This window comes from Rhinopithecus bieti, unplaced genomic scaffold, assembly GCF_001698545.2.
Source record: "Rhinopithecus bieti isolate Rb0 unplaced genomic scaffold, ASM169854v2 scaffold_21542, whole genome shotgun sequence".
NCBI lineage: Eukaryota > Metazoa > Chordata > Mammalia > Primates > Cercopithecidae > Rhinopithecus > Rhinopithecus bieti.
Window position 1 is genome coordinate 1,347,774 of NW_016810483.1, and position 17,740 is coordinate 1,365,513.

General features: G+C 44.4%; 1 protein-coding gene across 4 annotated transcripts; it reads right to left on the reverse strand.

Moving 5' to 3' along the window:
• Positions 1-2,813: 2,813 nt before the first annotated feature.
• Positions 2,814-16,706, reverse strand: LOC108542228 (ubiquitin-conjugating enzyme E2 Q2-like). Of its 4 annotated transcripts, none has more exons than XM_017892157.1 (3): positions 16,642-16,706; positions 6,405-6,573; positions 2,814-3,205 (listed from the first exon to the last, which is right to left on the reverse strand). In XM_017892157.1, the coding sequence occupies exons 2-3, from the start codon at positions 6,425-6,427 to the stop codon at positions 2,836-2,838; spliced, it is 393 nt and encodes a 130-aa protein (XP_017747646.1). In that variant the 5' UTR covers positions 6,428-6,573; positions 16,642-16,706; the 3' UTR covers positions 2,814-2,835. The 4 variants fall into 4 exon arrangements, 3 of the variants coding, with proteins under 3 accessions (XP_017747646.1, XP_017747644.1, XP_017747645.1); XM_017892155.1 differs by lacking the exon at positions 16,642-16,706 and adding an exon at positions 15,721-15,931; XM_017892156.1 differs by lacking the exon at positions 16,642-16,706 and adding an exon at positions 15,186-15,238.
• Between the last annotated feature and the right edge of the window lie 1,034 nt (positions 16,707-17,740).

A 17,740-nucleotide genomic window follows, 5' to 3' on the forward strand; every position in this document is an offset into this window, starting at 1 on the left:
TATCACTTTCTACACAGGGGACAAATTCACGGATAGAGCCAGGCACGTGGAAAACGGCTTCGTTACATATATTAATGATGAATGCTAATTTGTTTCTAGCTTCCAAGTGTAAGTAGTTAAAAAGAGCCAGAAAAGGAGGGTGACGGGTAGGAAAGTCAGCCAGTTAGCCAGATGTTTTTACTTCCAAATTTTATACTAATTCGTTCAGTAATTTGTTCCTCAAAACCTACACATGTGCAAGGTTCTCTGCTAGGAATGTTGGAAGGTAAATTCAGAGAGGTGACCTCAAATATCATTCTAACTGAAGGTGTAACCCATTTAAAAAAAATAAGAAAATAAAAGAGTCACTTAAGTAAGCTACAATATAAAGCAGAGAAAGACAAATACCAACTGGAAGTTTAGGCAATAAATCCTATGGGAGTCCATCGGGAGGTAAGTTCAGAGTTATAGAAGGTGAGAGCCATGGTGAGACCTGTTCCCAAAGGCAGGCTCTTGATGGACCTTAAAGGAGGGGCAGATATTAGTTGGGTGAGGCAGAGGTTGACGTGATTCCAGGATTGGGAAATGGCACAGGGAAAGTAGGAACCATGCACATTGCCAGTCTTACTTGCAAGTGGAGTCCCCCAGTATAAAAGTCTAATTAACAGTTGGAACTGGACATTGACTCAAGATCAGTTGGAAATTTGGATTTAGGAGCAAAGTGCCTGTAAAGGCATATTCCTAACTAGTCACGTGGAAAACAAACAACCACTAACAGTTGTGGAGTGATTACTTAGCAACTGTTAGCCTTGTATTCCTTACCTATGACTGTGTTAAAAAATAATCCTTAAACCTAGCAGCTTAAAACAACAAGAGATATTTATTATTTCGCATAGTTTCAGCAGGTCAGGAAATCAGGAGCAGTTTAGTTGAGTAATTCTAGTTTAAGGTCCTTCATGAGGTTTCAGTTAAGATGTCAGTGAGGGTGACAGTTATCTGAAGGCTAGATGGGGGCTGGAGGAGCCACTTCCAGAGAGTTCACTCACATGGCTGCTTAGCTATGAGCAGGGGGCTTCCGTTCTCCACAGGGCTGCTTGAGTCCTCAAGACATGGTAGCCAGTGTTATCCAGTGCGGTGATTCGAGAGAGCTAGGCAGAAATTGCAATGTCATTTATGACTCAGCCTTGGAAGTGACATTCTTGTATTTCTCCAATATGCTTTTGGTCACACAGATCATCCCCATTCAGTGTGGGAACAGACTACACAAAGGAGTGACAAGGAGGCAGGAACCATTGGGAGTCATCTTGGAGGCTGACTAGCACAAGTCCTTACAGACATTGTATCTTGAGAACTTGAAAACAATGGTGCTATTCATATTATTTCTCCATTTTATAGAAGGAGAAATGGAAACTCAGGGCAATTAAGTAAATTTCCTTCAAATTTCACAACCAATAGGTGGCAAAGCCAGGATTTGAACTTGTGTCTGTCAGACTCAGCCTGGATTCCATCTGTATGAGTTTGCTAGAGCTACCATAACAAAGGACCACACACTGGGTGGCTCAAAACAACAGAAATTTGTTGTCTCACAATTCTGAAGACTAAACATCCCAAACCAAGGTCTCGGCAGGGCAATGCTCTCTTTGGGTAGAATCCTTCCTTGCATCCTCCACCTTCTGGTGGTGGCCAGCAGTTCTTGGCATTTCCTGGCTTGCAGGTGCATGAGTCTCATCTCTGCGTGCCTCTTCACAAAGTGTTCTCCCGGTGTGTCCTCACATAGTCCTCCGTGTCCGTGTTCAAATTTCCCTTTTTTGTTTGGTGTTAAAGAAAAAATTATTCAACAACACTTGTTAAAACACAGCAAGGAAGACTTTATCCAGAACCATTGCAATAGATACAGGGAACACTGCAAAAGGGTCTTGCAGCGGGGGAGAGAATTGGGCTCAACTCCGAATACATCATGGGCCAGTGGGAATTTACAGCTACTGAGCAGGGTGGAAGTCAGTGGGTGGAAAATTACCAAGAGGAAAATATCAATGGTAAGGGGGATCCTGGTTAAACCAACCCACCAGGATTCTTGCTGAAGATAGGCTGGAGTGATCAGACATCATCTGGGGGATGGTGGAGGATGAGGAACCTGATCAGATATCAAGGATGATCAGATCTCGAGGATGAGGAGCTTCCTCCTAAGCTGCTTCAGCAGGGTTCTTTGTTTGTTTGTGTGAACCCAGAAAATTTGAGATAGGTCTCAGTTAATTTAGAAAGTTTATTTTGCCAAGGTTGAGGACACGTGCCCATGACAGCCTCAGGAGGTCTTCATGACATGTGCCCAAGGTGGTCAGAGCACAGTTTGATTTTATACATTTTAGGGAGACATGAGACATCAATCAACATATGTAAGATGAACACTGAACATTGGTTCAGTCTGGAAAGGCCGGGGGTGGGCTTCCAGGTCATAGGTAGATAAGAGATAAATGGATGCATTCTTTTGAGTTTCTGATTAGCCTCTCCAAAGGAGGCAATCAGATATGCATTTACGTCACTGAGCAGAGGGATGACTTTGAATAGAGTGGGAGTCAGGTTTGCCCTAAGCAGTTCCCAGCTTGACTTTTCCCTGAAGCTTATTGATTTGGGGGGCCCAAGATATTTTCCTTTCACATTTGTTCGTTTGTTTGTTTTTGCTAAAATTGGATTTTACAAGGAAGTACACTGATGGGGCCAGGAAAAGTTTTATAAGCATTACTGACGTGTGTGAAGCAAACTTCAAGGCCGAGCAAAGATTATTTGTCAAAGGACACTAGTCATATTGAATTAGGGCCCACCCTAATGACCTCATCCTAACTGAGGGTGTTATCACGCTCAACACCTGTGGAAGGAAGTTAACTCTACAAAGACCCTATTTCCAAATAGGGTCCAGGTTCTTGGTGTCAACTTGTTGTTCTTAGTATCTTCTAGACATTCCAGAACTGATGTCAGATTTGGGTCATCAGAGTCTACAAACCGTATCGGTGAAGGAGATGGATAGGATTCCGTGATGTTGCAGTGGAGCGTGAGCGGCAGCGGCAAGTGCGGGCTGCCTGGCAGCAAAACCGGGAACTGGCAGTGCAGCTTGTCCAGCTTCCAGCTGATGATGTGAAATTGCTTGTGGTTCTTGCTGAAGATGTGTTCCTGGACCAAACTGAGGGTCAGGCTGCTATTTCTCGTGGCCCAATAACGAGATGCAGATGAACTGGGGAGGAAGAGAGTTTTTATTTCCATAACTAGTTACAGGGAGAAGGTCTGGAAATTATCACCAGACCAACTCAAAATTACCAAGTTTTCCAGAGCTTATATACCTTCTAAGCTGTATGTCTATGTGTAAGTGTGTATTTATTCAAAGACGTAAGTGATTAACTTCTTATAATCTATAACTAAGGTCTGAGTCCTAAAGACCTTCCTCTGGAGCCTCAGTAAGTTTACTTAATCTAAATGGGTCCAGGTGCTGGGGTGATTACCGTTATCTTGTCTCCTGCTAAATTATAAAGGTTTGGGGAGTTCCTTTAGACCCCTATAAACTTGTTTGTGGAGGCCTGGGGAGTTATTCAGACCCCCAATAAAACTTGTTTAATCCTAAAAAGTTCCTGTTAAGAATTCCTTTGTTATATTGTCATGCTTCAAGGCCCAGGAAAAGCCTAGGCAAAACTCTTGCTGGGCTCTTTGTTACATTTCAGCCTTTGTGTAAGAGCACTGGCTCAATCAGCTTTTTCTGTTTAACCTAGCTACTCAGTCAGTGCTGGGACAATTGTACTGGAGGCCTGCATTAGTGAGACCTGGCCTGCCACAAGGTCACATTCTGAGGTAGCGGGAATTAGGACTTCAACATATCTTTTTAGAGGGACACAGTTTAGCCCATAATACCATCTGACCGCAGAGCCCACTCTTTAGCCATCACAACCCCTGCTCCTGTTGAAAGTGTAGGGGAAATAAAAATAGCTTCCGTCTACCCTTCTCAGTGAACTAGTCTACAAATTAAATTGGCATAAGGCAGGTTAACAGGAGGAAACCATTCTAATTATGTACATATGCACGCACAGGAGCCCCACAAAAATATAAGACTCAAAGAAGGGACAATATGGGCACCGTGGCTCATGCCTGTAATTCCAGCTACTTGGGGACTGAGGCAGGAGGATTGCTTAAGCCCAGGAGTTTGAGACCAACCTGGGCAACATAGCAAGACCCCATCGCTTTTTTTTTTTTTTTTTTTTTTTTTTTTTTTTTTTTTTTTTTNAAAAAAAAAAGTTTTTTTGGGTTTTTGTTTCTTTTGTTTGTTTTGTTTTTTATGCAGTCTCCCTGTATTGCCCAAGTTGGTCTCCAAGTCCTGGGCTTAGGCAACTGTCCTGCCTCAGCCTCCCAAAGTCCTGGGATTACAGGCACGAGTCACCGAACCCATCCCATATACCTGTTTATTAATCTACCTTTCTATCCATCCCTCAATTTGTCTATGTGGTTGTCCATCTGTTTATCCATCCATATGTCTGTTTACCATTACACACTTATTTTTCTTGTTTCTTGTTTTTTTTTTTTTTTTTTTTTTTTTTTTTGAGGCGGAGTCTCGCTCTGTCGCCCAGGCTGGAGTACAGTGGCCGGATCTCAGCTCACTGCAAGCTCCGCCTCCCGGGTTTACGCCATTCTCCTGCCTCAGCCTCCCGAGTAGCTGGGACTACAGGCGCCTGCCACCTCGCCCGGCTAGTTTTTTGTATTTTTTAGTAGAGACGGGGTTTCACCGTGTTAGCCAGGATGGTCTCGATCTCCTGACCTCATGATCCACCCGTCTCGGCCTCCCATCGCTCTCTTAAAAAAAAAAAAAAGCCAGATGATTGACACGTAATCTGAGCTACAGAAAGGCATAAGGGTTTGGGGCTTCTAGGAAACAGTAGAGATAGATTGTAGGAGGCTGAGGGGAGGAAATGTATGGTGAAAATAAAGTTTATCTTGTTATGCAGATAAGAGTCTCTCAGTTAATAAAAGTTGGCTTAAAGCAGCTTTCTTCCTGGTATAGATACCTTTACTAATGAAAATTTCCTTTATACATTTCTCTCTACAAAAGGGGAGTTTTAACTGCCCAAGGGGTTCACCTTGCCCGCTGCCTAGATAGATCCGATTCATCAAGACAGAGAAATTGCAATGGAGAAAGAGTAATTCACGCAGAGCCACTGTGCAGGAGACCAGAGTTTTATTATTACTCATATGGTCTCCCCAAGCATTAGTTTTTAAGGATAGCTTGGTGGGTGGCGGGAAGCCAGTGAGCCAGGAGTGCTGATTGCTCAGGGATGAAGTCATAGGGAGTCGAAGCTGTCTTCTCGTGCTGAGTCAGTTCCTGGGTGGGGGCCACAAGATCAGATGAGCCAGTTTATTCATCTGGGTGGTGCCAGCTGATCCATCAAATGCAAGGTCCACAAAATATCTCAAGTACTGATCTTAGGAGCAGTTTAGGGAAGGTCAGAATCTTGCAGCCTCTAGCTGCATGACTCCTAAACCACAATTTCTAATCTTGTGGCCAGTGTTAGTCCTACAAAGGCAATCTAGTCCCCAGGCAAGAAGGATGTCTGCTTTGGGAAAGGGCTGTTACAAAACAATAAACTAAGTTTCTCCCAAAGTTAGTTCAGCTACGCCCTTGAATGAACAAGGACAGCTTGGAGGTTAGAAGCAAAATGGGGTTGGTTAAGTTAGATCTCTTTCACCGTCTCAGTCATAATTTTGCAAAGGGGATTTCAAGTTCTGTATTACACAGAACTTGGAGGGGAAGATGAAGAGCTTTTACTGTGTTGGCTGGTTCTTGATTTCTTTTAGTTCAAAATAGTCAATATGCCTAGGTACCTTATTCTGGTCTTCTACAGTCATATTGTGGAGTCCCATGTCCTGAGCCCAAAACAGATATTTTGAGAAATGGCTGAACAGGTAAGAGGGAGAGGCTTGGGAGCAGGGGAGCCCTCTCTTTGCTTCTGAAATTGCTGAACAAGAGGCCAACAACTGTATCTGCTGTAGGTGGCTGGAGGAGCCAGTGCCCAAGGGACCTGAGCAGGGACCCTCAGCTCCTTGGCCTCTTCCTTGCGCCCATTTTCCCTGGTATCACAGCTGGAGTGTGGCCTTGGCTTCTGTAAGGCAAATAGCATTTTTTCTCCCTGTTGAAAATAAGGAAAGAGCCTTCTCTCCCTTGTCTTCCTTTTCTTTCAGAATTACTTTTTCTGTCCTTCTCAAATGTATGTAAATCTTATGAATGTCTAAATAGCCTCTGATCAGTCTCACAACTCAAGAATATTTCCTCAAGGACCTGGGAGCCACCTCTTTCTCTTTGAAATGTAATCATCAAGGAAGATAAATCCCAGCTGCCGGTTTCCTGGGAGGACACAGGCTTAACTTGTCACCTGACTCCAAATTGCAAAACCTACCTGATGTATTGAATAGGTTGCATCCACTTCGTTACATAGAAGGGTGAGATTTCTTTCTGTCTTTACAGTCCTTTCAGCAGCATTGCCTGTGATGTGCATCACATCTGGTTTAATGCTTATTCAATCATCAAATTGTTTTCTTTCTCTTTTAGCTTTGTGGAGAGATTTTCTGGGTTGGGAAAAAAAGAGATTTTGGTTTTGGTTTTTGGATTTTGGTTTTTTTGAGACAGGGTCTCGCTCTGTCACCCAGCTTGGAATGCAGTGGCAACCACTGCAACCTCTGCCTCCTGGTTTCAAACAATACTCCTGCCTCAGCCTCCTGAGTAGCTGGGATTACAGGCACACATCAACATGCCCGGCTAATTTTAGTATTTTTAGTAGAAACAGGGTTTCACCATGTTGGCCAGGAGATTTTGTTTTTTATTATATTTTCAACACCCACGGTGGCCTTCCTGATGGTTTTGTTCAGTACCATTGGTCAGAACCTAGGGAGAGGGAATAAAATCAAGATTTGTCCTTCTCCTAATTGGCTGTGTGATATTCTCCACACTCTGCTGAGGTGAACCTAAGGTTATGTCTAGGAGGAAAAACTTTTCCTCTACCCTTTTAGGTTCAGTGAATGGGGGCTTGTGGATTAACCTGACAAATGATAGATTAACAGGGGAAAAGGTACACAATTTTTATTAATATTTACATACATGCGGGTTCATAGAAAAGAAGTAGAACTAAAGAGTGGTTAGACTTGGGGGCGTATATACCATTTTAAAGAATGAAAGGGGCTTTGGACTTTGAGGGACAGTGCATGGTAAGGAAGTGACCAGGAAATTTGTGGGCGAATGAGTGGAAGGGAATGTGGAAGGCAAGAATATGCCACCCCAGAACACACTTCCTTGATTTATTTCAAACTGTCTATTCAGAAAACTGCAGGCAGGAATAGATCTGAAAAGCTGTCCTTTCTCAAAGGAAACTTAAGTGGAGCTACCTTAGTATGGTAAACTGCAGATGGAAGCAGAGGTTTTTCTCTGGGGCCATTTTATCTGCCTAAAGATGGATAAAGGTCTGACACCTCCTCAAGACAGAGCTTACCACAGGCAATCACCTATTTTTCTGATGGCTGTTACCTGGGAGACCTTATCTGCATAATAAAACAGCCTTTGTTCATAGTGCAGTTCCTTCCCTCCACCTCCCATAGGTTGTCACCACTACCCTCCAGGAATCTTCCGTTCCCCATTTTCTTCCGTAACATAAAGTGACATTTGAGCTTCTAGACCTCAGTGGGTTATTGAGTATTCACCTGCCTATGATGACACCATGCACTTAAATGCATTTGGATCTTTTTCTCCTGTTACTCTGTCTGTTGCCAGTTTATTTCAGCAGACTTAAAGAATTGAATCTTCAGAAAGTAAAGGGAAAAATTCCCCTCACTTCTAAAGTAAACATTATTTTTACAAGGTTTGTTTATGCAAATTCATCTCTGTGTCAACTCCCTATCTCTGTTGATGAGAGTTATCACTCTTCCCTTCCTGGTGCTAACGGGAGTCACCTTCACAAAGGGAGGGAAACTTATGCCCAGCTCTTAGGCAGGTCAAGGGAGGGCAGAGAGCTCTTCCTGCATCTGCTGCAGATTTTTGATTGCCTTTACCTCAAAATACTCAATATGCCACAGTGGCATCTTTTGGAGTGGAGTACTGTGGACCTGTTTGGTTACATCAGTCAGGGTCCCATCAAGAAGCAGAGAGCACACTCAATATGATGGCCAGGTAACATAAAAAGGAAACCTAGCACAACTAACTCCCTCCACATACACCCCTTCTGTCCAGCCTCCCATGATGATATTGAAGCGATGTCATTCATCTGGGGTGATAGCCAAGGTTCATTGTCTCATGCCAAGGAAATCAAGGACATGGACACACAAGGAATGAGGTTAAGAGTGGAGGTTAAATAGGCGAAAGAGAAGAGCTCTCTCCTGCAGAGAGAGGGGTCCTGAGCGGGTTTCTGGCCCACAACAAAAGGCAGGGAGTTTTACAGATGAACTTGAGGAGGTGGTGTCTGATTAACATGGGGCACGAAAGATTGATGGGACCAGGTGTGCCATTTGCATAAGGCTTGAAAACTGATTAGGACTAGGTGTGCCATTTGGCTACCCCCACCCTAATCTTTTTATTATGCCAATGTGTTCTCTACCTGCCAGTGCCATGTTGCCTATTCCTTTACTGTATATATGGTGACAAAGAAAAGGGAAGATGAAGCCTCCATGTTGAATATACCTGGCCCTCAGGTAACCCTTTTCTATTGGCACAGCTGCCAGCATTCACCCATACAAACTTCCAGCTTGCTTATCTATGTCTGCAGCTCAATTTTTCAGGCTGCTTTTTGTTGGAAAAGAAATAATTCTGGGGCTGCTTTTTGTTAAAAGGGAAATTCCACCAAGGACTCCTTTGCCCTCGCTGTTTGCCTAAATAATTTCTTTCTGTCTCCTGTATCAATATCTTTTAGGTTAACCATTTTTGCTTATCTCTGCACATAGGCCAATGTAACTATGGGAGGAATTTAGCTTATAGTTTAACTTTAAAGCAAGGATGAGTGAGAATAGCCCTTCCCCAAAACTAACCCCCCCGAGGAGAAAACGAGGATGTACACAGAAGTTAAAATTTTATTTTAACATAACATTGTTATGTTACATAGCATTGCTATGTTACGTAGTATTGTGACCTGACCAAGGAAAAAGAAGGTGACCCTCACTGCCACTCAGATGTCTGTGGTCATCTGTCACCTTTTGGCCTCAACCCCCTGCATCTTCCCCATTTCCCTAAAATAAAAGGAGCCCCAAATTCGTATTAGCTTAAGATGTTTCTTTAGGACACTAGTCTGCTATCTTCTCAGTTTGCTGGCTCTCCAAAATAAAATCTCTTTCCTTGCCCCAACATCTTGTCTTTCGACTTATGAGCTGTCATGCAGTGAGCAGTACAAGTTTTGGACTTGACAACAGTTGGAGAAGATTTTAATAAAGGAACCATTTGCAAAGGTGTGAGTAGGAAAGAGGAATCCCACAAGGCATGGTGCAGTGCCAGAGGGCTGGTAACTGAGGGGCTGTCAACACCATTAGGCTTGAAGGAGTGACAAAAGGAAGCAGGTTCCTGCAGGCAGAGGGACCAGCTTACATGGAGGATGCTAGGATGCCTGTCCCCAGATACCCTTCAGTGAAGGATTCACTGCCCAGCTGATGACAGTGGTGTCTGCAGAGAGCTTCCAGCTTCAGTCCCTCAGAGATTGCCTCAGCTGCATGCCACTGTCTTGCCAAGGTCGTGCCCCTTCCTGGTGCAGCCTAATATCCAGTGACTGACAGATGTGAGAGTATAAGGGCCTGGCCCTCTTGTCCCAACACCAAGTGACTCTGAAGGGCCATTCTAGCTCCAGGTCCTCCAGTGGGGTTGGCCAAGATAGTCAGTGGTCCTGCCTCAACAGCTGAATTCCCCCCATGCCTGGTCCTACTTCCTCATCTTCCTTTCACTTGTGTTGACATGAACACTCCCTGATAACCATCCTGCATGCCAAACTCCATCTCACATTGTTTCCCAGGCGTATGGGTTGAACTATGTGTCCCTGAAAGAGAAGACCACAGCCTAAGCCTTGGAGAATGCTCATGGTTAAGTTCATCATAGAATATTCCAGGAGAAGAAACCATTTTAAGAAGTACAGACTAGGCCAGGTGCTGTGGCTCATCCCTGTAATCCCAGCACTTTGGGAGGCTGAGGCAAGAGGATCACTTGAGCCCAGGAGGCCAGTCTGGGCAAGATGGCGAAATGCTGTCTCTACAAAAAATGCAAAAATTAACTGGATGTGGTGGTGTGCACCTGTAGTCCCAGCTACTTGGGAAGCTGAGGTGGGAGGATCGCTTAAGCCTGGAAGGTCAAAGATTCACTGAGCTGAGACTGTACCTCTATACTCCAGCCTGGACAACAGAGCAAGACACTGTCTCAAAAAAAAAAAAAAAAAAAAAGAAAAGAAAAAAGAAGAAGAAGCACGACTGCATACCAATGTCAAATAAAGGAGAAGCTCAATGACTGACATGGCTGTATTAACCAGGATTTTTGGTTGCAAGTAATATAAATCCAAGTAAAATTGGCTTAAGTAAAAATGTTGGCTCACTAATGGAAAATTTAAGTGAGATTCCTTCAGGTGTGGTGGACCTAGGCACTCAACATATGACGTGAAAATTCAAGCTCTCTCTAAACCTCTTGGTTCTGCTTCCTTATGTACAAAAATCAGGGTTTTGCTAACATGACAAAATAGAGAATGGCTTCTGTACTGGGAGTTAATAGGTTACTGAGACAAGTGAAACCTTCCATTTTTAGGTGGCCTCACTTCAAGTCGAGCTGAACATGGAGTCTCTGTCTGTGCTACAGTTTAGATAAAAAGCCAGGTAATGGGATATATTGAGTGATTGGGATCATTTTTCCAATTATGAACAAATTGCTGTAGACAAGGGAACTCAATACTTCTATAACAGCATGAGTAACATGTCAACTCCAAAAGACAAAGGTGGTGGTAGTCTCAGCTTGAACTGAGACCTCTGCAGGACTGGTTTCCCAAGGGAAATATGGATTCTGTCAATAAAAGTCAAGGAATTGGATGTTGGACAGAGAGAAGCAACAAATGTCTCCCTTAAAGATGGAACAGCCAGGTGTTTAAACATGAAACCCCATGATAAACCATACTTAAATATATCTAGATAGCTGAGCTGATCATGTGCCTCTCCTCCATGTGTCATCTTGTAAGTCATATCCTTTATTTCCCCAGGAACCCTTTTCATTCTGAATTCTGGAAATAACGTCATCAGATCCACAACTGTTGAGCTTTTGGGAGGGAAAGACTCTTCCTCCACACATGTAGTGATATTCTTGGAAGAATGATTTGTGGGCACTAACAATGAATCATTTTGCAAAGGAGGGTGAATTTACACCATGGAAATGACTTTCAGGGTAATAGCACCTCCTCCCCCAAGTGGATCTGATGGAGATGGAATGTTCTGTGCTCTGGGTCTCACAGGTGATTCAGGCACTTACTGAGCACAAGAGTTGTGTGACTAGCACATGAATAATGCAACTGTGTGCTTTATAGATTTTATTCTAGAGGAGCAAGAGGAAAGAGAATGTAGGAGGAAGGTGTGGTACATTGAAAAGACCAAGAGGAAAACTTGCTTATTTCTACCAATGGGTAACCTGGTAAGGAGTGATGGGAGTTTGCTAGTCTCTGAAACCTTTGATTGCCTATCCAACAACCCTTCCCAACCTTGCCACCAGGTTAGCTGAACCTGATTTTGTTCAGTTATGAGGCAACCATGGCTTCAGCTAGGCCAGGTCATGCCTAGTGCCGATGGAATCATGTGTGGCATAGACTGCTGGTTATCACCCAATACATTTCACCTTCTCACCTTTAAATAGTAGTAGAAATTCCAGTTTTTATTTGTGCCCATGGCTGTGCAGAATAGTCATTTCTCAGCCTTTGTTACAGTCAGATAAGGCCATGTGATTGAGATTTGTCCAGGTGGAGTCAGCATATGTGGAAAGTACAATCCTATTTTTTTAGATGGAGTCTTGCTCTGTCACACAGGCTGGAGCGCAGTGGCACTATCTTGGTTCACTGCAACTTCTGCCTCCTGGGTTCAAGTGATTCTCCTGCCTCAACCTCTTGAGTAGCTGGGACTACAGGTGTGCGCCACCACACCCAGCTAATTTTTGTATTTTTAGTAGAAACGGGGTTTCACCATGTTGGCCAGGATGGTCTTGATCTCTTCACCTCGTGATCCACCCAGCTCGGCCTCCCACAGTGCTGGGATTACAGGCATGAGCCAGTGCACCTGGCCTGGATCTTTGCTTTTCCTCTCTTTTTCCTTCCTCTGGTGCTGGAATGAGTACAAGAGGACTGGAGCTGGAGCAGCCGTTTTGGGCTATGAAGCAACTTGGAGTGGAACCATGCACAGAGGAGCATGAGATTAGAAAGAGCCTGGATTCCTGAAGCTAGAGGTGCCCAACTGCATAGCCAGATTTCCAAAATGTGAAAGAAAGCAACTTCTGTCTTATTTAGACACTGTTATATGAGGTTTTTCTGTTCCTTTCTGGCCAGTGTAATTCTTACCTATACACAAGCTCATCCCATGTCCTCATAAAAGTTTGGTTGAGCATGAGGCATGTGAAGTTATTCTGAACAAGGAGATATTAATGAGACTCTAGGAATTTTTCCTTGATCTTAAAGATTGAGACAAAACAGAGATCTTTCACTTGTCTGTCTCTGGGGGTTGATTTTTTGTTTGTTTGTTTGTTTGTTTTGTTTTGTTTTTGCCTATGATGCTAAAACTTCAACGGCAAATTTGGGATATTGGAAGGATCCATCCCAAAGCTGAGCAGAGGCTGACAGGACAGCTAGTGGGGAAGAACCTTGGTGACAGCATTGAACCATCTGACGAATCTCTTGGGGAGCCATTTCATATCCAGACTTCTTGTTACAGGAGATAACATATGTACTTTTTAAAAAAATACTTTCCCTTGTGTTCTTGTGTTATCACTCTCCTCCTGCTCCTCTTCCTCCTCCTCCTCCTCCTCCTCCTCCTTCTTCTTCTTTTCTCTCTCTCTCTGTCTGTCTCTCTCAACTGGAAACATTCTTACAGATACATTAGTCAGTTCCTTACTTTGTAAATCCAGGCTAGTGAGTCAGGGTATAAATAACAGTGATAATAACAACAGTAGTAGTACACACTGACACTGATCAATCGTGGATGGAGCATGATCTGTGCTAAGTGCTGTGCATGAACTTTATCTCACTCCCTTCCCCAGGAAGTGCTCTTATCCTTTCATTTTTCAGATGAGGAAACTGGGGACTAGAAAGCATACACAGTGTAGTACAGGAAAAATATATTTTCCTTCTACTCCTCTAAGACTCATCTGGGGCCCCTGTAACAGAAGACAGATTAACAAGAGAAACACATACTAATTTATTTAATATATATATATTTTACATGACACAGGAGATTATGAGAAAGTGAAGACCCAAAGAAGTTGTTAAACCTGAATGTTTTTACGCTAGATTTGATGAAGAATGGAGATTCTTGGGAAAATGTGACAGGACAAAAGAGTGGTCAGCTGGGGGAGACAGCAAGCCTGTTCATCTAGGTTCCTCTACGTGTCCTTGTGACTTGGAGATAAGGATCCTCCTCTTCTCCAGGCATAGAAAGGGCACCTCTCACAGAGGGGCTTATGACCTGCCTCAGGGAAAAGTCAGAGAGATCTTCCTGCACCTGCTGTTTTACAGATTCCTTCAGCTTGAAACAGTCAATGTGCCAAGGTATCATATTTGTGGGTAGCAGGTCCTGGAGCCTGTCAGTGGCTTGCTCAGGTTCTCTTAGTTACCAAATGGCAGGTCTGGGATTCAGAAGCAGGGAGGCAGTGTGGCAAGGGCTTACATGCATGTGTGCTGGACTCATGGGACCTATGTGCCTGCACCTCTCTTGAGTCTCAGCCTTCAGAGATGAAATGAGAGGGTTAGATTTCAGGCTTTTCAAAGCCCCTTTCTGATCTGAACATGGGCCTTTAGGGGGCACTCTGGGCTCCTCCCCTCCCTGATTTCATGTTCCTCAAATCTTTTAGAGGGTGGGGGCTGGGGTGGTAACTTTATATTGAAATAATTTCAGATGTATAGAAAACGTATAGGAATAGTGCCACAAACAACTCCCCAGTACCTTTTACCCAGATCCCTCACTGATGAATATTTCACCACACTTGCTTGGGGTGGGAGAGGGAAGGAGGAAGAGAAGGGGTGGGGGAAGAAATGGGATGAAGAAAGAATGCTCCTTCATCCCTAAATATTTCTGCATTTATTTCCTAAGAACAAGCATCCTTACACAAAGATAACACAATCACCCAAATCAGGAAATTAACATGGGGAGAAACGCCACCATCCAATCCAGGGACCCTTTCAGATGCAGCCAGTTGCCTCCAGGATGGCCCTCACAAACACCCTTTCCTGTCTGGTCTAGGGTCAAATCCACGTTGCTTTTGGGTGTCCCTTCTCTTCAGTCTTTTTCCATTGGAAATGGCTCCTTAGCCTTCCCTTTAATTTTCATGACCTTGACATTTTTCGGGAATACAGGCCAGTTACTGTTGTAGACTGTTCCTCAGTTTGGGTTTGTCTGATGTTTCCTTGTGATCAGATTCAGGTTAGACATTTTGGCCAGAAATGTCACAAAAGCGATGTGTTTTTCTCAGGGCATCCTATCAGAAGGCATACAATGTCAATTTGTCCCATAACTGGTGATGTTAAATTTGGTGGCTTTGAAAGAGACTTTGAGACTTTGAATATCATACGTGGAAACGCTATAAATGTCTCTTCCTCGTCAAACTTAGGCCCACTTGTTTTAGCACCCATTGATGATTTTTGACAGGATCAATTATTAAATGCTGGGTGCATTGAAAGCTGCTCCACCCACTATGACCCTGAGCAGGCCACCTTCCCCAGAGTGGGGTCTCTCTGCCACGTTGGAGGGGTGAGAATCCTTGGCTGTGACCCCGTTGTTCAAGGGGCCCAGGCCATCCTGGGCATCTTCAGATGTGGACTCCTTTTCTCCATGCTGTGAGGTGGGCTTGAGAGCAGCTTCCTCTCGTGAAGAGTGATGAGGTCTCCACCATGGGACTTTGAGGAGAGACAGGGAAGACCTACAGGACTCTGATATTTGGGGTTCTTCAGCAACAGCATCACACTGCTCTTAACTACATTCCCAATACTGACCTGATCCATCTCTGGCTCTGATGCTGTTCAGCTCTTCTCCTAGTGTCTCCTCCCCCTTTTCTCAATGTGGTAAGATATTGCAAGATGCACACTGATGCTTTGGCCCAGGAGTACTTCCTATGGCTGCCAACTCTTTCTCCACTCTGGGAACCTGGGCCAACTGCTTTTATTATCTCAGGGAAAGGATGTTGTCACAGAATGGGGAGAATAAGGGAAGTAATTCTGACAGTTTTGTGTTTCAAAAGTCATAGATTTTTTGAAATTTAGAGTCATATATAACAAAAGAGAGACGTTATCTTGTTCCTTGTACCTTTTGCCACCTATAAGGTTTCTACAACCTGGGGGGAAGTATAAGGACGAGAAAGGAAGGAAAGAAGGCTTAGATGCTGGTCAATCCAGACACTGCTACAGAACTGAGCCCCGTTGCGGAGTGGCAAGACCCCCATATTGATTGGGGAATCCGAAAACAGGGGCTTGTGCTCTCATTTTGGGGAGAATCCAGGGAAGTTGCAAGAGCCTAAAACTTAGCACAGACCTGAGTAATTCAGGGAAGAGGCACAGCTGTAGCACAGAGAGCTGGCATCCTGAAAGGCACTGTGGCTAGATGTGAGGAAGGACATACAGCAGCTGGCAGGACGAGGAGAAAATGAGGCACGTCAACAGACCCAGGGTGGAGTGGGAGAGAGGACGACACTGCAATCTGCACACGTCATCCTCAGCACCGACTTCCATCCCAGGGTAACTCATCACCCAAGACAGTTACTGGAGCTCCAACTGTCACACCAAGCTCCAGGCTGCAATAAGGAAAAAGCTGGGGAGGGCAAAATGGCCTGTTGGTCAGATGAGTCAGTATCCTTTACGGGGCCTTCCTGGAAGCCCCACACACAACTTCCACTTTTTACCTCACTGACTAGAATGAGAGTCACACCCAGCTACAAGGGAAGTAGGCTCATGTGGTCTTTTGGCTGAGCACTGAATTAAAAATTGGGATCATTACTAAGTAGGAAGGGGAAAATGGATATGGGATGACACCTAACAGTCTCTTTCTCTTTTCTCATTTATTTACTTATTTAGAGACACGGTCTCATTCTGTCATTGAGGCTTGAATGCAGTGGTGAAATCTCGGCTCACCACTGCATTCGGCTGAGGTGAAATCAGCCTCAGCCTCTCAGGCTCAAGGGATCCTCCCACCTCAGCCTCCCAAGTAGCTGGGACCACAGGCATGCACCACCACACCTGGCTAATTTTTTGTATTTTGGGTAAAGATGGGGTTTCACCATGTTCCCTAGGCTGATCTCGAACTCCTGGACTCAAGTGATCTTCCTGCCTCAGCCTCCCAAAGTGCTGGGATTACAGGGGTGAGCCACTGCTTCCGACCTGGCAGTCTTTTTCAAGCCATGCCTTTTCTGTCTCTACATTTTTTCTCTCTCTTCCTTCCCACTTTTCTGGGCCTCACCTCTTCCTCTCTTGCTCTGAGTTCCCACCTTACTTTACAGCACCCTGAAGGAGCCACCAGCCTCACGTCTGTCACCTCTGCACAAAGGGGCACTGTTCGCATCCCATTGGTGGGAGTTGGCAGAACATGCTGGTGCCACCATGATTGCCTTGCCCACATGTTTTCAGTTTCATGTAGTTGCAATGGATATGCTTCCTTCCTGACGCCAATTTGAGTTTCAGCCCATGTCCTGTTGCCCATTGTGCGTGGTGGTCTGTGTGTGGACACAGGCCAAATAAGTCATTCTGTAGCCTCCAGTAAGGTGACCAGGTGGCCCAGGGAGCCCGAGCTGACTTTGGTACCAAAAGCCTGCAGGGCAGGTATCTTGGAAAATGCTGTGGAGTCTCCCTTTTACTAAGGGAAAAAGAGGAAAGAAGAAGGAACTGACATTTAAGCGACTGTCACGTACTAAGTCTTGTGCTAATGATTCTCAGATGTGATCTTGTGTGATTTTGGTGTGAGAACATCAAAACTATGAGGCAGGTAGGTACTTCTCCTAGTATGGATTCTACCCAAAGCAGACCCTGAGACAAGGACTTGGGTGCACATAGTTTATTTGGGCCAGAAATGACAAGTGAGGAAATGGTATGTCGGTAAATGTCTAGCATCTGGCTGTCCAACAACAATAACAACAGGCCAGGCAAGATGGCTCACGCCTGTAATCCCAGCACTTTGGGAGGCAGAGGCAGGTGGATCACCTGAGGTCAGGAATTCGAGACAAGCCTGGCGAACATGGTGGTCTCTACTAAAAATACAAAAATTAGCTGGGCCTGGTGGCAGGCGCCTATCATTCCAACTACTGGGGAGGTTGAGGCAGGAGAATCACTTGAATCGAGGCAGAGGTTGCAGTGAGCCAAGATCGCGCCACTGCTCTCCAGCCTGGGCAACAGAGGGAGACTCTGTCTCAAAAAAAAAAAAAAAAAAAAAAAAAAAAAAAAAAAAAAAAAAAAAAAAAAAAAAAAAAAAAAAAAAAAATCAATAACAGCAACAACCTGATTTATAGCATCTGGGGATTTCCCTGGTAAAAATATGACACCATGGTCAAGTTTCGGTCACCATG